Source organism: Onychostruthus taczanowskii, unplaced genomic scaffold (assembly GCF_017590055.1).
Source record: "Onychostruthus taczanowskii isolate IOZ18803 unplaced genomic scaffold, ASM1759005v1 scaffold22, whole genome shotgun sequence".
NCBI lineage: Eukaryota > Metazoa > Chordata > Aves > Passeriformes > Passeridae > Onychostruthus > Onychostruthus taczanowskii.
Genome location: NW_024499462.1, coordinates 162,786 through 185,417, shown reverse-complemented (window position 1 = coordinate 185,417; position 22,632 = coordinate 162,786). Strand labels below are relative to the sequence as shown.

At 52.0% G+C, this 22,632-nt stretch overlaps 2 protein-coding genes across 11 annotated transcripts in view; one reads left to right on the top strand and one right to left on the bottom strand.

Annotated features, from left to right (window-relative positions):
• Positions 1-4,191: 4,191 nt before the first annotated feature.
• On the bottom strand, positions 4,192-10,934 carry ANAPC16 (anaphase promoting complex subunit 16). Of its 2 annotated transcripts, XM_041405149.1 has the most exons (5): positions 10,467-10,934; positions 9,079-9,305; positions 8,605-8,761; positions 6,654-6,728; positions 4,192-4,941 (listed from the first exon to the last, which is right to left on the bottom strand). In XM_041405149.1, the coding sequence occupies exons 3-5, from the start codon at positions 8,744-8,746 to the stop codon at positions 4,826-4,828; spliced, it is 333 nt and encodes a 110-aa protein (XP_041261083.1). In that variant the 5' UTR covers positions 8,747-8,761; positions 9,079-9,305; positions 10,467-10,934; the 3' UTR covers positions 4,192-4,825. The 2 variants fall into 2 exon arrangements, with proteins under 2 accessions (XP_041261083.1, XP_041261081.1); XM_041405147.1 differs by lacking the exon at positions 9,079-9,305 and having other exon boundaries at positions 10,467-10,924.
• Positions 9,320-22,632, top strand: part of LOC121336204 (testican-2-like) — a 43,823-nt gene continuing 30,510 nt past the window's right edge. For 2 of the 9 annotated variants that reach the window (XR_005952706.1, XM_041405138.1), the window contains exons 1-6: positions 9,321-10,398; positions 11,944-12,071; positions 13,171-13,270; positions 14,121-14,218; positions 15,445-15,623; positions 21,574-21,710. Coding sequence is in view for 6 of the 9 variants with exons in the window: in XM_041405138.1 (XP_041261072.1) it covers positions 10,220-10,398; positions 11,944-12,071; positions 13,171-13,270; positions 14,121-14,218; positions 15,445-15,623; positions 21,574-21,710 (821 nt within the window). In the remaining 3 variants the exon portion in view is untranslated. Of the gene's footprint in view, positions 10,399-11,943; positions 12,072-12,862; positions 13,007-13,170; positions 13,271-14,120; positions 14,219-15,444; positions 15,624-21,573; positions 21,711-22,632 lie in introns of those variants that run through there. The other 7 variants (XM_041405139.1, XM_041405142.1, XM_041405140.1 and 4 more) reach the window with 7 other exon arrangements.

Here is a 22,632-nt window from a genome sequence, read left to right as displayed (position 1 = left end):
TCCCTGGTGTCCCCTAAAGCCGGGCCGGGACACGCTCGGTCCCCGCGGTGGCAGTGTCCCCCTCGGGCCCTGGTGCCGGTCCCGCGTACGTGACCTTTCCAAAGGCAGACCCCGAGGAGCGCAGGGAGCCCAGCCGGAGATAAAGGGCTTTGTTTGTCCTCCCGCTGCGCTGCCTGCGGCTTTATCGGGGGGGCTGAGCACTCTCTGCAGCCACGCCGGGACCTATCCTGGCTCCTGTCCTTCCCGAGCCCGGAGGGATAAGAGCCCGGCGATAAACACGGGGCACGGGTCCCCCTGCCACTGCCTGTGACCTGCCACCCAAAGCGGGCAGAAAGGGGTCTGGGCACCCCACCGGCAGCTGCAGCTGCTTTTTAGGGGTCAAAGCTTGAATCCATCTGCATTTTGGGCGTGGAAGTCCGGGCTGGGGGAGTGGGTAGCATCCCAGGGAGCAGACGAGAGGTGTGGGGAGCTGGGAACAAGTCCTGGCTTGTGCCTGCAGCTTGCAGAGATACTCCTTTGGTTTTTGGGACAAAAAATTAACAATCCCCCAACCCCCAGCTGTTAAAAATACACCCCAATATTTGCACACTCAGCGGGATGGTGCTTGGGATCCTGTTTTTCACAAAATGTATCTCGTGGGTTATTTCTTCCCACAGCCACCAAGTCATTGGTAAGAACGTCGGCTGGGTGAGGCTGAAAATAGATGAGGATCTGCTGGTTTGGGGGGTCGAAACAGGGGGGAAGCAGCAAATAAACAAAAAAGAGGTAAAGGACCACAGGGAAGGCGCCTTGCTAAAAATAAGCTGGAATTCTAGAGCCAAGCATAAATATTTTTCTTTCTTTGCCATAACATCTCCTGGTAGGCAGCAGAGCAAGCAGCTCTGGTGTGATGGCAAGTTTTAAAGGGAAATGCAATTTTTGATCCCTGCAATAAAATAATCCAGCTGGGAGGGGAGGCAATGTGGGGCTGGCAGCTCCTTCTGCTTCCCAAAAGAAGCTGAGATCCAGGCCACTCCTCTGCAGCAGGGCCTCTAGGAATAGTTTTGGGCTGGAAAGCAAAGTTTTAGTGTTGGTAATCCCTGCACTTCCCCTCCCCTGGTCCTGCTGCTGGCAGTAAACCCAGCGTGGTTTCTGTGGAGCAGCAGCGTGTCTTTCCCCCTGACCTGCTGTCCTTTCTGGGAGAGCAGAGATTGAGGCTTTCTGGACAGGCTGTTCCCAGCCAGCTGTGCCTGTCCCCGTCTGGGATGGGATTTACTCCATCCTTCTGATTTCCAGCCTGGCTTCGCAAAGGGTTAAGCAGGAGCCGGGGGGAGCGGCTGGCATTGGGGAGGGTCCTTGGCTGGGCCCCTGCCCGTGATGTGCTGAGCTCAGCGCTTTTGCAGCCTGCAGGGGGAGGGGGCTGGGAACAAGGAGGAGGAGGAAGAGGAGGAGGAAGGGAGGAGATGTACTGAGGGGCTCAGCGAGTGCTCTGGCTCACGTCGGGTGCAAACTGTGCCCCTGTACAGTGGGGAGCAAACTCCTGCCCCATGGGCTGCTGCTGTGGAGGAGTCCCTGGTTTCATGTTTTTGTCCCAGCAGCTCCGTAGCCCAAAAAGTTGCTCTTAGGTAAATTTACACATTGGGCTGGCACAGACACCGCTGGGCTCCTTTGTGTCCAAGTAACAGAGGGGCTGAGGCCATGTTTTTTTCTGTGCCCTAAGTGCCTGGCGGGGTGGGTGTCCTTCACACCGGGTCCCCGGTTGTGGCTGGGGGTGACAGGCACACAGGGGTGACCCTGCATCTCCCGAGCCCGTGGCCAGCTCCGACAGGTGAGCTTTGGCTGCGTGGGACGCGGTGGCAGGTCCCGGCGTGCCGCTGGCAGGGCAGGTCTGTGCCACAGCCAAACCTTGCGGGCCCGTCTCTCGCCCCTGGGACAAGCAGCTGCAGGAGCGGGGCGGAGGAAGCAGGAACGTGCATCCACGAGGGTGCCGGACAGGTTTTGGCAGCGGCGATGCCGAGCGCCGGGTTGAGCGCCGGGTCGGCAGCGTGTCGCTCGCAGGGTGTGGGCCGTGAAACTCGTCTCGCCTTGGGTGCTTCTGGGGGGAAAGATGGCAGAGGGTGTTTCTGGGGGTGCTGCCCCACACTGCTGCATCCTGGATGCCGGGAGAGGCCCTCCCCGGCGGGCAGCCTGCCCGGGCAGCGAGGCGAGCGCGTGCCTTGGCGCCGTGGCCGGCGCTGGGGCCGTGGCCAGCGGCGAGGAGCCGGGGAGGGGAGGTGTGAGCGGGGCTTGTGCCGGTACATAACGTTCTGCCGCGAGCACCCACAGGAAAACCAACAGCAGCTCTGAACGAGGCTCTTTGTTCGGCTCTTTTTTTTATTTTCCCTCCCCTCCCCTCATCAACTTTTTCTGGCAGCTGCCGGGCTCCCTCCCCGCTGCGCTCCGCGCCCAGCTGAACGGCCCCCCGAGCTCCCGGGCCGAGGGGGACGTGGGGCTTCCACACCCCAAGGAGAAATATCCACCGCTGGCGCAGCCCCACTGATCTGCAAAGCAGGAAATAGGTTGGTTTGGGAATTTCCAGCTGCCAGGGAAAACCTGGGTTTGGAGGAGGGCGAGCGTGGAAGGTTTTCGCCCGTACGGATCCCTCCAGTTCTCCCTGCCTTACATAAAGTGTTTACTGAGCGGGAGGAGGGAATGGCCAACAACATGTTTTTGCGTTCGTAGTACTGTACAGGGTGAACTTTTCACTTCCTCTCAATGGCTCTCACACATGTGTCTATTTTGGTGCTGGGCACACATACAAACACACCATGTACAGCACGGAGCTGGGGACGTTCCCTGCTCCTGCTCTGTCCCAGCACAAGAAACTGCTGGAAAACAAGCAATGGGAGGAGGGCGAGGGGGATAAATCTCAGCCCCGCTGTGTTCTGGATCTGGATGGGGAAGTCCGGGCAATGCTTGGGCACTGCATCCCCTGGGCAGAGCTGCAGGCGCCGAGCCCCTGGCATCCCAGGAGAGCTGGCAGGGTGGAAAAATTTCCCAAGTTGAGCAGTGAAAAGGAAAAGCTCTTTCTGTGGCTGATTGTGCTGGGTCAGCGAGCAGGGGTTACCGGGTGCGAGTGAGGGAGTTTGGGGGATCTACTGCTCCGTTCCCAAACCCCACAATGATACGGGGTGAGGATTTTTGGCAGGTTTGGCCGAGGTGGACGTAGATGGCTGGAGTGAGCAGGATTAAAAATAGATGCCACCAAGCAAACAAAAAAGTGGAGGGCTGAAGCGCTCCCTTCTTTCTCGAGCAAGCCCATCTGGGCTGCAGTTTGAATCCCGCCTGCCGTCACGTTTGGAGCGCTCCTGGCCGCGGAGCCGCTGACTGTGCAGGAGGCCCCCGCAGAGCAGGGCCTGGCAGCCCTCCAAGGCTGGGGAGGAGGTTTTCCGGGCTGGGGCCGTGGCCGGGGCGGCCAGCGTGGGACAGTCTCAGCTGAGCTGCAGCCCTACGTGAGAACGGCCCTGCGCCGCTCCGGCAGCCGCGCGGTGAATTTCCACGGGGCTGGAATTGCCGCTTCACCTGCGGCTCAGGCAGCGTGGGGCTCTGGATGGCCCACAGCTGACTCTGGCACTGGAACTGATTTATTCACAGCAACAAACACAGAAGGTGGCTGTATACTTTTTCCCCTCAGTTTTAGCTAATTGCTGGTGATCTAAAATGGGAATGGATCCCAGTTAATCTGTTTCAATGCAGATGTGGCTGGGCTGAAAAAGTGAGTAAAAAATACAATAATGTCGTAAGAAAGATGTTGAAAATGGAAAAATTAGGCATCTGGAGCAATAAATCAAATAATTGCTTGCATACGGTGCTGCTCCTACCCCCTGCTGGCCAGCAGAGCCATAGGGCGAAGGCTCTCATCCATGGAAAATCAACATGTTGAAATGATTATGCCAGAACATGGAAATCCAGTTCCCTCCAAGAACAGAAGTGAAGTACAACCGAAAAACAAGATGATTAAAATGGATGGGTTTAAACCAGGGTCTTCTCCTCTGCCTGAGTTAAAGCAGGATTAAAATCTGACTTAAATCCAGCCCCTTTTGAGCATGGTTTGGTTCCTCTCACATTGAACTTCAGACTACCATCATGACAGTCGATCTGCCTCTGAGCTTCACTACACCCCCTTAACTCCTAAAACAGCTGATTCTTTCCCTCATCAGACCAGATAAAGAGTTTCAAAGACAGAGTTATTTTATTGTCACAGAGAAATCTAATACAGAACAAAGAGGACAAAGTTTCAGGGTAATAAAAGACAGAGCAGTATCCTGCCAGTGCTACCACAGAAACAGTGATGAAGAGGGAACAGCCTGGGCAATGGCCGAGGCACTGCTGGAGGAGGTGACGCCGCTTGGCCCCTCACCCAACCCTGGGACAGTTTGTGTCCATCCCCCAGAACCACGGCAGGGGCTGAGGAGTGCTTCTGGCATTTGCTCCAGAGGGTTTCCCCGCTCACCCAGTGCTCCGGCTGCGCTCCAGCGGGAACCCGGGCCGAGTGACGAGGTCGCCCTCCCCACAGCCACACTGTCCGTGTGCCCCCCTCTGTAAACAACACAGAGATGATCCAGGGGCTGTACAGCTGATCCTGCCTTCGAAGTTACAGAAACCAAGCCCTGCCAGCCTGTAAGGACCTACAGAATCTCATCATTTCCATTTATTGGCAGCTTTACGGGGGATCCCCACTCTCAAAAAAACCCAAAGCCCCATCCTGCCGATGCAGCTGTCAGCATTTGATAAATGGGGGGGTGTTTTGAAGCCGGGCCAGGGAACGTTTTTCTTCTGCTCCCTGACAGCAGCAATCCAGACACGCTCAGCCTGAGGAAGGAGTGAATCCCAGGAGCTGCTCTATTGGCTTGTACCTCCACTCATCTGCCTCCAGCTCTTCCACCAGACCAGCAAGTTTTTCCATCCTTGCGACTTGTTGATCTGCGAGGAGTTCAAAGGTAACTGTGGTTTGCAATGGCAGTGCAATTAAACCTTTCAATTAGATGCAAATTCCCAGCTGTCAGTAGGGAGCAGGGCAGAATAAAACCCACGGAGCTCATTTGAATTCAAACCCACTGTGTGCAAACAGCGAGGAGAAAGCAGGGACAGGCTTTTCTGCCCCACAGTGTGTTTACCCATCCCTGCCCGTGCCATGTACATTCAAGTCCTAACAAGGAAACATCAGGCCCATTAGTGTAGGGGGTGAAAACAGGATGCAGCTCATTTCATAAAGTATAAATATTTATAGTGCAGAAGAACAGAGAAGTTCAGAGAGGGCTTGGTCAGCCCACGGTAGAGCTGGGTGCAGCAGGAGGAACTGTGCTTTTGATGAAGGTCCTTGGAGGAGGACCTGGATGAGTGTGGCAGAGAGGCTCTGCAAGCAGAGCCTGCTAATGAGAGGAAGGTCCCCAGACAACATCTTCCTCTCAGGTTTATTTATAACCAGTCGTGTGTCGGGCACACAGGGTCCATTTTCAGTTAGATGTGCTGCAGTGGTGCAGAGATGGGAACATCCCTTCTCCCAGCTCTGCTGGAAGTCTAACAGCGCTGTAAGCTCACTGCAGCCTCTTGGATAGACGGCCCAGGGCTAGCAAGAGGCGTAACATAAACTGTGTGTGATTTATGCTGACTCCAGCAGTGGCTGCTTTAAGAGGGACTGTTCTCACTCCACCTCCTGCACCCTTTTGGGAACTGTCAAACAAACAAGCCAAAAAATGATGACCTCAATCTTTTTTTTTTAAGCCCTCCACCTTTCTTACAGGGAGAAAACAGGGAGGTGCTCCACACTTCCAAAGGCTGGTGTCTATTGGGGTGCCAGGCTGTGTAGCAGCCCCTGGCAGCTACAGCCACAGCAGAGCTCTGGAAACAATGGCTCTGGAGTTCAGCTTTGCTTTCTGGTGCAGAAACACAGGATCATGGCCTTGCAAGCTGCTGCACACCCCCCCAACCGGAGGAGGACAGGAAGCCTCTCCACTCAGAGACAACAGGTGGAAGTACCACTCTGGCTGACAAGAGGCGGGGACCAGAAAGGATGTGACCCTCAAGCAGCAGACAGGATCTGCTGCTGGGCTCTGTGAGAACCAAAGCTGTGACGCAGCCGAGCCCGTGGCTGGGTCACAGGCACCTGGGTGAGGGCAAAGAGGCTGGCAGGGAAGCAGAGGTTCAAACAGGACGTCAGGCTGTTCCCTGGGGAGGCAGGGAGTGTACTCAGCCCTGTCACGCCACGCCACGCCACGCCACGCCACGCCACGCGTGGCCGCCTCCCGAGTGACTCTGGAAACCTCACCTGACCCTGCCGGGGCCACAAGGGCTCAGCAGAGAAACAAAGGTGGAATGGAGCGTCCCTCCGCCCCAGGCCAGAGAGACAGTCAGCGCTGGGCCGAGATCAGAGCGTGGGCGTTTCCTGCCCAGAACCTCCTCCTCCCGCCTGCCTCACCTTGTGCTGCCACACAGCCATGGAAAAACAAGCTTCGGGAGGCACAGCCCGTTCCCACCCCGCCTCTGTGGGCTCCCAGCGCTTTGCACAGGGCTTGCAAAAGGACTCAGTGGTGGCCTGACTTAGTGTTCACTTTGCTTTCTTGTGGCTGACACCCCAGAGCGGGTCAGGCTTTGCCCCCGCCGCCTTCCCCGAGCCACACGCGGCCGGCGCTTACCGTGCTTCACTTGCTTTAATGTTGATGCAACCTGAAAGCTGAACACAGACTCGCAGAGGAACCTCTCAGAGCCATCTGTCAACAGAAAAAGGAGATGGATGAACCCCAGAGTTTGAGGCTGAGCAGCCTTCAGTGCCCCTGACCTGCTGTTTTTATGTTTGAGGTGGGGGGTCACCCGTGCCTCGTTAAGGCACTTTCCCCTGTGCTGACTGCAGCCCCTGTGACCCTGCACAGGGCTTTGGCCGGTTCCTGATGCTGCCTGGGAAGACATCCCAGGTGGAATTCTGTTACATCCTCTCTGACAAGCCATTTTAGAAGTCCAAATAGAAGTTAAGCTAAGGAGAAGCCAGGTAATGTTATGGCAGTCTCTGATTCCCTCAGGGCTCAGACGCTCGTGTCCTTAGAATGCTTTAGGATTTCCCATGGGCTCAGACCACAACCCTACACAGTTTCAAATAATGTGTATCTTGCCATCCAAGTCAGTAATTGATCGTGCAAGTGACTCTGAAGTAAAGCAATCTAGAAAACACAGCTAATTGTGTACCAAGCACTGACATAGTTTATACTGCCTCCTTCTAAAAAACCCCAAAAATACCTACGGGTTTATTTAGAAACAAGCGAGATCACAAAAGCAGCAATAAAAATCAGTCAGTCAGTGGGAATTTTTGAAGAGGAAACTGCAGCTTCTCCACTGGCAGCTGCCTGGTGAAAGAATGAGTGTCTCACCTTTGGTGTCAGAAATTCAAAAGCCAACCCAGAGCTTCCTGCAACAGGGACAGTGTTTGGTTGTTGCTGCCACCCAGAGCAGGCAAACTGCTGTGTTCCTGGTAAAGAGGTCAGCCCAAAGCACAATCCATTTAAAGCTCTGTGCCATAACAATGTGGAGAGCAGTTTCAAAGAAAAAAGTCTGGAAAAATCTAATCCAAAGCTGAACCCCAGGGAAGAGCTGGAGTTTCACTGTGCTCAGAGGGCACTCTTACAAGTGCTGCCCCAAATACATCGTGGAGACATCAGCAAGAATTTTTTCACGGAAAAACACTGGAAGGGGTTGTGCAGGTAGGTGGTGGAGTCACTGTCCCTGGAGGTGTGCAAGGAACAACTGGATGTGGCACTCAGTGCTCTGGTGCTGTTGAGAAGGTGGGGATTGGTCACAGGCTGGACTCGATGGTCTTGGAGGCCTTTTCCAACCCAAATGTTGGATTCCCTCCTCCGACTCCCTGTCTGTCCTGCCGAGTGGCTCTCAGGAGGAACAGCTGCCTGTCTATTTGCTAACACGAAGTGCTTCATTACTTTAATTTGTTTTGAGGGCTCGTTAAGTTCTGTGAGCAAACCTTTAGTCATAATTACTTCAATAGCCTGGCATATGGGCTCTAATGTGTAATAAAAACAACCCTTCAACGACACAGCCATCTCCCAGCTGCCCTGTGCTGCCGTAGGGACACTCCAGCCTCGCTCCCAGCCATCCCACAGTGACAAGGGAAGTTCAAGGGGAGCAGACACAGAGACACTGGTTTAACCCTGTCACCCGGAGAACCTGCCCTTCCTCCCTCACCCAGAGCTTGTTGGGCTTTTCCTTCCACGATGCAAGCTGGCAGGGACTAACCCAGTCAAATCCAACCCAAACCAAGAAAATTACTACTTCTGCCAAGAAAAATATTCCTGTCTCAGCTATCCTCAGAGCAATCCCTGCCTGACATCAAAGGATTAGCTAACAATGAGCAATTAACACACTCATGTTCCCTTTCAGGTAGATGCTTCCTGGTCTGAAGTGTTGTCATGGAGACAAAAAGCAGGTGACCGCCAGAAAAATCACTTCCTCCTGAACGACTGGTGGGAAAGCCAGGACCGACCAAACCCCGGTGCTTCCTTTCTACCTCCAGCTTTTGCCAGTGGGGTGCGAAGTTCAGCAGCTGGAGGAGGAGCAGGGAAGGAGAAGGACAGCAGCAATCACCTTCCAGCATCTCGCCGGCTCCTTTGGGATAAGTGAAGAGGGCTTTCCGGGGCGGCGCCAGGTCCGAAACGCTGAACCCCGACCCTGTCACGGAGCTGCCGCTGACTCCACCGGCCGAGGAGGATGAGGAGGAGGCTGCCATCGCACCCCGGCCCAGCTGGGAGGACAAAGCAGAGCCTCAGTTAGGAAGGGCGCCTCGGAGTTCCCAGCGGCCACACTGGGAGGGGGATGGAGGCATCCCGAGGAGGGATGGAGGCAGTGAGGGGCAGGATGAAGCCGCCCCCGCTGCCCCACAGCGTCCAGGCTGCCCTGTGTGTGTGGCAGAGCTGCCTGTGCCCACTGTGGGGACGGGCACAGAGCTGTCACTCCCCGAAACTGAAGGTAACCCCCGCTCTGACCCCTCGGAATTCCCCTGGGAATTCATCCAGAGCGTGCACAAGAATAACGAGGTGCAGCTTGCTGGCCTGAACTCACCGGCCTTTAGCTGCCCTGGCGCTTGTCCTGCTCCCCAGGGCCATGAAAGGTGGAGTTTCTTTCCTTTTTCCCTCCTTGTTTCCAGGAGCACAAACACAGAAGCGCTGCTGCCTCATAAAACCTGGAAGGCTGCGGGACTGCCAGTCCCAGCTCCGCATCCTGCCGGGAGCCGCGCCGTGCCGAAGCTGCGGCAGCTGCTTTCTGCATCAGCCCAGACGTGATTCTGCCTTTAAAACACCGCATTTGAGTGGAACTGGCAGTGCCTCAGGATCCGTCTGCCTGTGCAGCACAATTCCAGCTGCCTCTTGCACGCTCTCTTCTCAGCCTTGTTTTTAAGAGGTACTGGGTTTGTCACGACACGGGAATTAGAACTCCTCGTGTCCCTCTCTGATAGCACAAAAGGTGTCACTTGGCCCTTAGCAGTGACAGCACTTGCTGCTCCTCCAAACACTTATAAGCACTTCCAAATTATACTGCCCATTTCATTCATTTCTGTTATCGTGTTTAGTACACTTCTGCAGGTTCTGTAGCGTACACAGACAGTGTCCTTGGAAAACATGTGAGGTTTTTTTGGAGAAAATGGGGTTTTAAGACCTTAAAGCTCAGCTCATTCCACCCCCTGCCATGGCAGGGACACCTTCCACCATCCCAGGCTGCTCCAAGCCCCATCCAGCCTGGCCTTGGGCACTGCCAGGGCACAGTCACAGCTCCTCTGGGCATCCTATGCCAGAGGCTCACAGGGAATAATTTCTTCCCAATATCCCACCCAACCCTGCCCTCTGTCAGTGGGAAAGCCGTTCCCTTTGTCCAGTCCCTCTGTCTCTTGTTACTAAGTTTCCCAAGAGCACTCAAGATTACTGTGTGCCACTCAGAAAACAGCAGCTCACAGGAGGCTGGGGGCTTACGGGCCGTGACGAAAAACGCCTGCATAAAACAAACTTTTATTTTTGCTACGCTACACCCAGCAACGCCTCCCTCAGCAAACCCTCAGGCTCGGCTCCCTGCTCACAAGGGAGGCGCGACGATCGTTTGCGCTGAAACGATGCCAGCCGGGGCTCGCAGACCCGACAGATTCCTAAGTGTGGCTGCAGGGGGTTTATTTTAAACAAACACAGCGGAGAGGAGGCGGCAGGTCAGGGCCATGCCCGGGCCTGTTGCAGGAACCTCCAGCCAAGGCCTCAGGCACCTCAGCAGCCGCCATCTTGGCTGGGGCGGGGCCCCCACGAGACCACGCCCCCAATGCGCTCATGGACACGCCCCCACACAGGCCACGCCTCCTCCCCGGTCCTCCCGCCCATGGGCCCTCGGAGCCGCTTCCCGGTGAGTGCGGAGCCCACGCGCCGCCGCAGCCTCTGCCCTCCCCGCGCGGTCATGCCGTCGCCCTTCACCTTCCGGGCCTCCGCCGCCTCCCGGCGCTCCCCGGTCCCGTGCCGAACGCTCTCTCCTTCAGCTGGGAGCCCGGACGGCGGCTTGGTGCGGGCGGCGCGCGTGGCCGCGCTCGCGGTGCATGATGGGGCGGGGCGCGCGCCACTTCCGGTGGGACGCGTGTGGGGAGGGGAGGGAGAGGGAACAAAATGGCGGCGGCAGTGGTGGGGGGAGCGGGGAGGCTTTGCTGCTCCCGCCGCCTTCCCGCAGCGCTGTCACAGTAAAGCCGAAGGGTGCTGTGGCTGCAGTGCCCTCGGCGCCCCGGGAATTTGCGCGGTGCGGGCCCTGCCGGTGCCCCTGCCTGGAGTCGGTTCCCGCGGAGCCCCTGTGGATGCTGCCGTCAGGAGGCGGATCCTGCAGCCCCAGCTGCGCTCTGCCTGCCGCTGTTGCTGCTCGCTTCTCAGAAGTCCTTGTGTCAAGAAACTGTGACACCAGTGTGTTAAAAACAAACCCCCCCTCCAAAAAAAAAAAAAAACACCTTCGTGGAAGTAAAAGCCGCAGCGACTGATTTTGCATGGCTTTTCCCGTCATTGTGCACAGCTGACCTCTGCACCTCTTCCCATGAGCCACAGGAATTATTACTTTTATTGAAGTGTAATGGTTTTTATTATCCGTGTGAGTTCAGATGACTGTGAGTCATTTTAAAAGGTGGGGCTCGAACTGAGGGGAGAAGCATTAACCTTCTCAACCTGATGTCACTCTCTGTGATAAAAGCTAGTTGCTCCTGAGGAAAGCTCCCAATTTTTTCCTCTTCTGTTGGCAGTGGACAGGTGAACTTTCTGACAAAGGTGAATTTTTTGGTGGAAACTTTATTTTCTGAGTAACAGTTTCTGGTTTAAAATTGAGACAACCAATATTAAATGACCCATGCCAGTGAATATAGAAATTCACGTGCTGGAGATGTGAAGTCTCTGACAGAACACTGCTGGCTCTTTGTTTTAGCACCAGTAAATGTTCTCCACTCTAAACATTTTAAACTCAGTGCCAGCTAAAGCCCCAAGAAACTATGAAAAGTCACACTGACCGAGGTTACAGTGACTTTTAGTAAGTTTCAGAGTTACACAGCTTACACTGCTTCAATTTCCTCTTTCCACTTGATTGTGCTTCACGTACTTGTGACTTCTCACCAGATTGGTCTTTGATTGAGACACGTAAGGTTTGAGGAGGTGTTGCCTTTCTGAAGACTCCACATGGAGGGGCTTTTAGCTCGGGGTGGGGAGGTTGAGACTGAATATTGGGAAGAAATTGTTTTTCTATGAGGGTGGCAAGGCCCTGGCACAGGTTGCTCACAGAAGCTGTGGCTGCCCCTGGGATAGTGGAACCACGGCAGGGCATTGGAATGAGCTGGGCTTTAATGTCCCTGCCAGCCCAGTGTGCAAGGAAGCACTGAAATGAGCTTTTCCTTGGCCTGGGGTAGCACAGCTGTCCTTGTTGTTGCAGTAGGAGGAGGAGCAGGATGGATGTGCTGCGGCCCCCCTTGGTAAGGATCGGGGGAAGAGTGTACCGGAAAAACCTCATCCAAGAGCAGGTCTTCCCTCACGAGGAGGAGGAGGAGAGCTTCTATTCAGGTAAGGAGTGATGCTCAGGAGGTGTACACATCAACACTGGGGACCTAGGGAGCTCTCAGAGTCATCTCTGGTGCCTTTGTGGGCACAGAGACCTGCCCATGTGGCGGACTGAGGTGTTCAAGAGGGAGAAAAAGGCTTTGTGTTGGTCCCTGATGATCCTGCTGCCCAAAGTGGAAGCAGTTCCAGTTATCCCAAGTGGGTTGGCTGACTGTGCTGCTGACTGTTCAGTTTGCCTGCTGACTGTGGAAGAACTCCAGGAAAAGGGAAAACCTGATGAGCTGTGTAGATCTGTTTTTCCCAGGTTTCTTTCTTTTCATTACCATCTTTAGCTGCAGATATGGCAGCTGCTTGCTAAAGACCCTCTGTCCTTGCAATGTTTGTGCCTTTAAACCTGGCCTTTTGGGGACAAAATTCTTGCTCTCCTGGAGTGTTTGCCTGTGTCTTTCTGCCTTCTGTGTTTGCTGTAGTTGTGTGTGAGTTGTTGTGGGCACAGAAAAGCTCCAGTGTTACTTTTCAGATGGGAATGTGGCAGTTGTGTCCTGTTCCTCCTCCCACCCTGCCTTTCAGTGGATTGTACTGAGCTTTAACCAGGTGCTTTCCATTCGAATTCATCCCTGCTTGTGTTGGAAAGGGAATAGGAAGCATGGATTCTTTCAGGGTGTTTTATTTGATCCATGCATGACTGAACAGCCTGCGGATGAAAGGTGCATCTCTTTCTAAACCACTGGCTTGAACCCTCAGACCAAAACTATCCTCACCTTTTATCTGTCTTCTTCTGCAGCCTTAAATTTCTGAACTGGCTGCCAGAAGAGGCCATTCCCACTGTGAGGGAATTGCACAAAGTCCAGCTGAGAAAAACCTGGGCTGTAACTACCTGCTTCCCGTGCCTCCCAGCCGGCCGGATTTAGAAGCTGTCATTACATGTTCCGCAGCCGGTTAGTGAGGTGATAAATAAAAAGCAGTTATCCACAGCAGAGAGAAGCCCATTCCTTCCTTCATTTAACCTTGAAAGAAGGCTGGTGGGGAGGCTGTTTTCCTCCATAAAGCAGTGCCAGACTTCACAGAGGCTGTGCAGGGCCTGACGTGGTTTTCCCGGTAGGCCCCGGTGACTGCGCGGACGAGCCCTGCGATGCCTTCGTGGTGGAGGAGACCGAGCGAGGCTTCCAGTGCCGGCTGGAGGTTCCCAGCCCCTTGTACAAGTGAGCCTGTCTGCTTTGGTTTGTTTGGTTTGCAGCCAGCTGGGGAAGAAGTTGAGCACAGAATGTTCATTTTCGGAGGTTGGGGTGGCTGCTGGATGTCTGGGGTGCGCTGCGGGTTGGAGCGTTGGGGAAGGGGAAATTGGCGATGCCTTTAAGTGCAGTTGGGCCTCGCTTGACTCCTCAGCGGCCCCGTGGTGGGGACAGCAGGTGGTGCTTGCTGGCTGGCAGGAGAGTCTTTGAACATCTCTTCCCTTGAACATAAAAGCATCAAGGAGGCTGGGAGAAGGAAGGGGAGGAAGGACTGGAGCGAGCAGCCTGGCAGGGGGAAGTTTGTGGGAGCTTTCAGAGAAAGCACACGCGACTGGAATTGGCTATTGACCCCAGTCCCTTGTTTACTGAGGAACCTGCAGTGTTCAAAGCTTTATCCAGTTATTTCTGACAGTTTTATTAGTTAGATCGTTTTGCGGAAATATAGAGAAGGTAAAGTGGTCCATTGTGTATTTGGATGCTGGCAAATGATTACCTTGAATAAAGCAAAAAGCAGAAGAAGAGCCTTATTTCTTCCTCAGCTGGGATAATGGGAGAAGAGATAACCCAGCTGATGCAGAGGCTGTGGCAGGATGTGGTGGGCAGAGCTGTTGTGGACCTACCAGCTTACTTTAACTTAAACCAGTTTTGAGCCATATCTCAGCATTGTCCCAGGCTGGACATGTGTGAAGTCCTGGAAATCACCTCTGTGCCTGCACGAGGAGCTGGGTGTGTGCATCCCTCCAGCACAGAGGGTCCAGCTCACTGACCAGATGGCTCAGTGTCACTGTGTGAGGGAAACTCTTGCACTTTCTCCCTCCAGGTACATCATTGGGAAGAAAGGGGAAACCAAGAAGAGGCTAGAAACAGAGACTCGAACCTCCATCAGCATTCCCAAGCCTGGAGTGGAAGGAGAAATTGGTGAGTAGGATACACAAAGTGGATGTGTTTTTTTCTGCTCTTGCACAAGCACAATTTAAGCAGAAAGGGGGTACTGGAGGTGTTTTCCCTTTAATTCCTGCTTCTTACACAGCACTGACTCACTTTTTGGCCCTGGGAAAGTCACTTCACTTTTCTCCTGAGCTTATTTTTATTGTCTATAAATCTTTATTAAACGGTGTCAGGTTTGGTTTTTTTGTTTTTTTTTTTTAAGTTACTTCTAGGCTTAAATGGCTTGAGAACTTGGGTCCTGAATGTGTTGTATTTTTTTTTTTTTTAGTTTTGCTTTTGAAATAGTATTCCATCAATAAGAAACTGAAATAAGCATTCAGAGAAATGCCTTGTCTGTCTGTGTGCAAAATAAACATCTGCATGTGCTTTAGTATGAGAAGGGTTGAGATGACATTCGTGACTTTCTGATGCTGTCACTAGATCCCAACATTTAGAGCAGGGCTTCTTGTACCATATGTTCCCTCTCATCACTTCCAGGGATTTAAAAGGAAAGGAGACCTTGCTCATCAGGGCTGACCCTTGTGGGTTCTGCCAGAGTGGGTATTTGGAGGGTTCCTTAGGGCATGCTCCAGAGATTACTGGCACAGGGATGTTTGTGACAGAGCTGTAAGGAGGAAATGCTGGGAGGATCCCACTGTGATGCTGCACAGGAACATGGTGGTGCTTCTCAAGGGGTGGGTCTTGACTTCTTCCCAAGAGCTGTGAAGGACTGTTAGGAAGGTTGAGAGATGTTGAAAACATGGAATAATAGGAAGCCAAGGAAATTTTGCTCCTTGCCATTCTTTCCTTTTGAGCTCAGGTGTTCTCTGTTTGGTGCCTTGAAGCACATGCGCAAATAACACACACAGTCTTGATCCTTGATAGATTTCCTTGGCATTTTCACTCTGACTGCCTATCTAAAAACTTGAAATAATGCTCTAGAAACCTGAAGGGTCCCTGAAATGATGGGCTCTCAGTGTTTTTTAGGCCCCCAGAGCTGACTTTGTGGACAGCAGAGGGACGCTTCTGATGGCATCATCTGTCTTTGCTGAGGGAAGCACAGCCACATCAGGCGTTTTAAGTCAAGCAGGGAGCCTGGCAGGTTTTTCAGTGCATGGCTGGGGGTTTTGATTCCTCCTGCTTCCTTGGGAGGCTGGGACTGAAAGCAGGGAGCTTCAGGGAAGCAGAGAGGTTGTTGTTGCTGTGTTTGCCTGCAGTGATCACGGGGCAGCAGCGCAGCGGTGTCGTCTCTGCCCGGACGCGGATCGACGTGCTCCTGGACAGCTTCCGCAGGAGGCAGCCCTTCACACACTTCCTGTCCTTGCCTCTCAACCAGCCTGCCATCCAGGAGAAGTTCCTGCAGTTCAAGGAGGAGGTGCTGGAGAAGTGCTCAAAGGTAGGGATCCACGTGAGGATTCAAGTGCACAGAGCTGTTTCATTTATTGAGAGAGCTCTTTGGCATTTTCTCGTTTCCTAAGAATGCATTTTCAATAGGCCTTTTACTTAAGTTTGTGGATCTGTTGTGAATTTGTTGAGTGTGGTTGTGAAATTTCCTGAAAAGTGGAATGGTTTATTCAGATATCCTCCCATCTAGAAAAATCTCTATTAACAATTCACTAAGTTTCAAAAGAGGATTGAGGTTTTTGTTTTTGATAGGAAAGCCACTAAATAATGTAGTGGACCTGTCTACATTTTATATAATTTTTACATAACCATGAAATTAGGTAAGAATTTACAAATTTGCTGCTTCTTCTGTTTCACTTTCCTTTTGGCTCCTGACAGTGAAGGAAGATGTGTGTCATTGCCAGAGCTGAGCGAGAAATGACTTGGTAGCACATGCCATCCTGCAAATCTCATCACTTCCCTTCTTCCCCAGGAGACTTTGTGCTGACAGCACTCCTACTTGCCTTCAGATCTTGTGTTGGGAGGAGCAGGAAATAGTTAGGCATAGGGAAATGAGGAAGAAAATGAAGGGAAAGCTCTGCATTCCCTGGTTTATTTTAGTGTGTTTCTGGGCTGGCAGAAGTTGTGTGTCAGTGCACAGGGCTGGGCTGAGGGGACAGAATGGTGTGACTAAATTGCCATGTCCTCTGTGTCTGCTGCAGGAGACAGGTCTCTCTGTGGCTGCTGCAGGTTGCATTGCAGACACACTGCAGGGCTCTGTGGGCTGATGCTCTTCACTTTCATGTCCATCACTTCTTCTTGCTTTGCTTGCTAAGGGGAAAATACAATCTTGCAGATAGCACAGCTTAAGAAGTTTAGTTTCCTATGTCTTCATGCCACGGGTGTGAATTATCTGGTATCTGGGGAGATATGAGTTCTTGCTCAAGTTCTCATGGTCACTTGCACGTCAGTCGTTTCATCTCCAAGAGCAGAAATGAGCTGTCTTTGCAGTCTTGTCTTTCCTGACAGTCAGGATTTAAGCCCCTGTTCTGCTTAATTCCATGACATTTTAGGAGCTTTCTATCACCTGACATTAAATACAGCTGAAATTGGCCAACAGTTCCAGGGATTAGCCAGTGCAGTGCCTGTAGAACCTTTCCCTCGGGCTAGGAGGATGATCTCTCCTCATTAGCCAGCAGCACTACCTTTATTAAAGCTCACCTTGATTAAAGGAATGCCCTGCAGGCAGGCGGATGGAGACATTAGCCTGGGAAGGTGTAGGCTGGACAGAGAGTTGGGACCTCGGGCTGGCATCAGTGACGGCCTGGCTCCCTCTGTTGGTTTCTGGTTCCAGTCCTTGTGAGGGACACGCCAAGGTACAGTGAGAGCAGCAGCTCTTTGAGGGGCTGGTGACCTGCACAGGGCTCTGTAGGGGCTGCTTGTGCCATTGGCTTTGCAGTGAGGCTGCTGCTTTCAGCATGGGCTTCACTTGCCCTTTATCCCCTTCTGCCTGGGCTTATGGCTGCTACAGTCCTGTCACCTGGCCTTCCCAGAGATCTGGCACTGCTCTGCCTGAGGACTTGGCATCCTGGACTCCATGTATTTGATCCTTCTCCTCTAGCTGTCTGCCAGCAGGTGCTGTGGATCTCTGTGGTCCCTCCCTATGGCCTTGCCTGCTGCAGTAACCTCAGTCTATCCCATGCCCCCTGCTGGCTTCTGGCTTCCAGGCTGCCCTGCTGTTGCATGAGTCTTCTAGGGACCTTTCTAAGTCCTTTCAGTGTGACATTTCTAAGATGTGTGTTTTATCCACCTTTGCAGGCAGTGTTGTTGTTTGTGCTCTCCTCCAGTGTTTTTAATCCTGCAGCACAACAGACTCACCCAGGACCAGCCCTTCTCCCTGCAGAGCACTCATTTTTCCTGCCTCCTTGGTGGGCTGCATCTCTGCAGCCCTCCACTGGCCCAGCCTCCACTGGTGATCCTACTTGCTCTCCAAACCCCTCTTGATCTTGTCTGTCACATTGTTTCTCTCTTGCTCGCTCTTAAATGTCAGTTTGCGTGTCTGGGGGGAGGGGAGTTGTCTGCCAGTCTCTTAAAAACATGTTCACAGACTTTGTGCATTCCTCAAGTGTTGTCAGTCACATTTGGAAGGAGCTGTCTGCAAAGCTTCACATGCTCCTTGTCTCAGAAAACTGCAGCAATCCAGCCTTGGTCAGAGAAGTGCTGAGACCAAGTACTGCCTGTCCTCCTCCTGCCTGTCCTTCTGTCTGTCCTGCAATTTTTGTTCTGTCTGGACAGCTCCAAGTCCCATAAGGGCCTGAGATGTTCCTGACACTGCTTACATGAGCTCTAGAGTTTTAATTTTCAGTTTGAAATGTAGAACTCAGTCAGTAACAGGTATTCAGGGTGTTGCATATGCTTAGCCTAGGAATATATAGTGCTTTATTTTTCTGCCCTTCCTTCTCCTGGTATTAGCAAAAGGTTTCTAGATATATTTATTGCTTCCTGTTAGTTGGAGGAGTACAGTGCAGCCCCGTGCGTCTCTCAATCACTCCTCCAGCCAGTAATGCCACTCTAATACCACTTTATCTCACAGCAGGGTCTGCTAGAAAGCACATCAGTAATGAAAAACAGTAATTCAAAACTGTGCCTCACAGAGCAATAAAAGAGCTTATAGATCTGTCCAAAGCAATGGGATTTCTCGGAATACTTGAGGAAATCTGAATGGGTTTCGGTGACAGAAGCGGGGTGTTCTCTACCTGGCAAAACATCGCAGAATTAGGTGAACTTCAGCCTTTGAATGAGGGATAATAATGGTAAGGCAGGGAAAGGAGCAGGTGTGTGTATGTTGTGTGTGTGAGGATCTCTTCTGGCCATTGAGCATTTGTGAGGGACTCTATTTATCTCTGAAGCAGTTACCATGACAACCATTCATTTATATTTTATAGCATTTTGTTGGTAGGTATATGCTTTCTAAGTTTTTTGTGTGTGTGTGTCTTTAAAAGCTTTTAGAAGATAAACCTTGTGCTGAAATACAGAATACTGCAGGTGTTGTTCATGCTGTACAGGTCAGGGCTGGCAGGCAAATGAAGCAGGGCTGAGGGGAGGTTCTTGTAGGTTAATTTAATGTAAATACGGGGAGGTGGTTCACCTGGACAGGCTCATCACTGATGTGGTGCAGTGGGAGGTCTGGATGACATTGGAAGTCTCCTCTCTCTCTCACAGTCATGTAGATGTCAGAGTGGGGAGAGCTGAGACGTCTGTCTGAGCATGCAGGTGGAAAAGGGAAGAGACTTTGCAGAAACATTGCTGTGAAAAATCACAGTTGGGTCTTTGAGAGCTGTGCAGCGTTTGCAGACTGAACAGGCTGCAGATGTAGCAGGGAAAAGAAACATGATTGCTGTCATATATGGCAACCTGTAAATATCAAACATTGCTAATGAGGTATTTTATCTCAGAGTGGAAGGGACAGGAAGTGGGAGGGGTTTTTGAGCCTGTAGCTCTTCAGTCAATCCTGTGCAAATACTGTTTTCCTGGCTCGCTCCTTTGTTTGTGCATCAGGGTGGCACAGGGCACATAACTGGCATGCAGTATCCTTCTCTTAAGGAAAAAAAAAAACCTGAAAAACATAAATCTGTCTGCAAACACTGGGAGCTCTTAACAGTAGAGAGGACACAGCCAGGGCAGAAGAGCTAAGGAGCTTGATCCCTGGCCTTGTCATGTAGAAGGACTGAAGTGTGTTGTGGTTTATGGTTTCCCTACTACAGGGTCTTACATTTGGAGGGACAACGTGCTTGGGCTTTGCAAAGAATTGGAGACCCCAGATAAAACCCTTTCTGTGTCCCTTCTGAAGAAGGAGGGCAGAGGTAGAAGTCTTTGGTAGCAGGAGGGAGAGAAAATGACCGAGTGAAAACGAGTTGGGTTTTTTTGACAATGACAGGGCAGTGTTAGGGAGAGGCATAAGCTAAAAAGGACAGTCATCACATGTGGATAGTGCATAAAGGGATTGTTCTTCCTGCCTCTCAGTACCTCTTAAAGAACCCAGGTCTGAACAGTACATTTTTGTAGAGACAATGGGGCAGGTTCCCATGAGGTGACTCAGTGATTGCTGATCACACATCATGATCTGGGATTAGAGTAATTGAGTTCCAGCCTTTTTGCATCCTGGTGAGCAGCATCCAGCCAGGAAGGGCTGCTGAGACACCCCCAGGAACATTGGCTGTTCCAGGGAGAGCCAGCTCTGACGCAGCATCTATTTTATGTGTGGGAGAAGTGGGATCTGCCGGCCTGTGAAGGAGTAGGGAGTGTAAGCAGGGTTTTGAGGAGCTGCCTGAAGTACTAGGGAGTAAACCAGGAAGATTATCTAGGTCTTGGCCTGCTTGCTGTGCACTGCTCTTCCCTGCTGAACTCCCCAGCAGCAGTAGTGTGGCTCATGGAGGTGACGTGTCATCGTTTGTCAACTCAGCCCACACTCAGGTGTTGAAAACCTCAGGGGAAAATGCTGCTTTTGGGGCAGGGTCATGTTTACAGCACAAATTGTGCTGGGGCAGAAAATGAGGGCAGGGCTTTGGCTTTCTGACCTGCAAAGGGCCGTGTTACTGTTCCTCATCTGTGCACTCTGTGACCTCAGCTGGTTGTCTGTGGCAAAGTTAAATCAAACCTTCTCCCAGTTTCTGTTACCCAAGCTGTTGTTTTGTGAGGGGCCAAATATTCTCTGAGTGCAGGTATCAGTGGAGAAGAAAGGCTGACGGAGAGAAATCATGTCCTGTCATGCATGTGAACAGCAGCATGAATTAAAGGAAGCCACAAAGCTTTTACTGCAGGGAGGGGAAGGTAGGAAGAAGTGAGATGGGGCCATCCCTGGTGTTTGCCAGGCTGTGGCTGCTGGAGCAAGCCCCTGGCCTCTGTTTTGCAGCCTGCCGTGTCCCTAGTCCAGCACGTAAGCTGTGCTGTAAAGAAAGGTCTGCATGTGGTCATTAGGCATGAAAAATGCTGAGCGAGATGTGGGGCATGAAACTCTTGACAGGCTGAGATACTGCAGCATTTAAACGTCTGAAAGGTTTTATTTCAAACTCTGGAGCACAGTAGAAACATCAAAGCTATTGTTCTCAGCTGGTGCACTCTTTTCAGATGCAGAAAGGCTTCCATGGCCTGGCAGGTTGGCTTCTTCTGGAGTTAAAATTGGAGGTTATTTAATGCGCTGATGGGAAGCGGCCACTAAGTGGAAATAATTGTTTTAATATGGGTGTGTTAACCATTCTTGAGGTATTTTTATAAGTATCCTAGAAAAGAATAGCATGTTTCTTAAAGCTGGATGTAACCACTGCTCCACCTGGGAACAGCTCCTCCCCAGCAACAACACGCAGCCCTTCTTATAAAGGGAATTTAAACTTAATTCACCTCAGCAAACTATAGGGCATATGGGAAGAAGAAAAATACAATTATCAGAGCTGGTATTAGCTGTGCTTCTGTTATGAGGTGCAACCTATGTTTAGACAGGATTTAGAGACCATTTCTTGTCACTACAGCTGGTCTCAGCTTTATTGCACAAGAAATGGACTGAAGTTTTAAATCTGAGCTGGCTTGTGTTGAGTTCATTGGTGGTAGCAGATGCTGCGTTGACAGCTGTGGAAGTCTCCTCCCAAAAACCCCCTTACAAGTGAGTGTTGCAGGTCCTGGGTACCAAGTTACAGCCTGCTGTACTGATCTTCCAGGCTGCTGTTCAGCAGCTCTGATGGAAGAGCAGGCAGGGAGCTGTGGTGGGACTGCAGCTCATCTGCCAGGCTGAGCTTGCTTCTTCACAAAGCCTGAGAAATTTTCAACTTTGAGTCATTACCAACCCGACCAGAGATAAAAGGATTGATGCCAGTGACTTGGTACCTGCTTTCTGTAGTATTTATCCCTGTGGTGGAGCAGGGTGTGTGTGGATGAGGTAAGACACCTCTGTGTGATGGATTGATTTGTAGGATCACGGGGTCAGCAGCAGCCTGTTCCAGAACCCTGCAAAGCTTCACCTGACCATTGGGACGCTGGTGCTCCTGAACGAACAAGAGATCCAGAAAGCCTGTGACCTCCTGCAGCGGTGCAAAGAGGACTTTGTGGAGTAAGTGGTGGGAAAGGGATGTCATCACCAAGGCCTTGAGAGAGGGGAAAGCAGCACTCTGTTTTGACAAGGAACAGCAAAGAGAAGAGCAGCTCAGTGGTCTTCTCTCAACTCTAGAAATTTAGAAAAGGGCTGAAATGTTTCAAATGGGGCAGTAGAAATCCCTGAGCAGCCACAGAGAGCCTTACAGCATCTATAGCTCAGCTCAGACCCTCGGCATTCCCTGAAAACCTGCTCTGCTCACTCCCCTTCCTCACGTGCATCCCCGTTCTTTGTGCCTGAGCAGTTTTTGCCGCTGTCCCCTGCCTGCTGCAGAGGGAGGGCTGAGCTCCCTTACCTTTGCACGCTGCCTGCAGTGGGCTCTGCCTCTGGCACTTCCCTCCTGCCTCAGAGCAGATGCTGAGGTGTCCTTGACACACATTCCTGGACGAGGGGAGCTGTGTGCAGGGAGCCTTGCGAGTAATCAGCCTGAAAGTGTCCGTGCTGCCCCGGGAGCGCGGCTGCCTCGCTGCCCGTTAACACCGAGCTGCAGATGTTGGGGCTTTGGCTGCAAATGTGCTCCAGTGACACCGTAATTAGCTTATCTCTGGTCAGCTTAGTAATTGAAGATGGCCTGAGGGGGTGGTTTATTTATTTATTTCTGCAAAGCCTTTGCACACAGAGCACGGATCCTTTGCATTCATTTATTTGCTGCCTCGGTGCATGAAAATTGGTCACGCTGTGCTAGCTAATATCTGTGGGAATTAATGCATGGCCAGAATTCATACCTCTACCTTTAAAAGGATGGCTTCAGTTCAGCTGTTGAACAGAAATGCAAGTGTGTTTCCAGGGGGAGGCTCTGAATGCAATATTTGGAAAGTGCCAGCCTCCACATAAGTAGATTGAACTGATGCCGAGAAAATCATTGCTCCCTGTTTCCTTT

Coding starts and splice junctions, on each gene's coding strand:
- ANAPC16 (XM_041405149.1), bottom strand. CDS start 8,746: ATGGCAGCCTCCTCCTCATCCTCCTCGGCCGGTGGAGTCAGCGGCAGC. Junction 6,729..8,604: donor AGCCGGCGAGATGCTGGAAG/GTGATTGCTGCT, acceptor TTCTGTTGACAG/ATGGCTCTGAGAGGTTCCTC. Junction 4,942..6,653: donor ATTAAAGCAAGTGAAGCACG/GTAAGCGCCGGC, acceptor AACTCCTCGCAG/ATCAACAAGTCGCAAGGATG.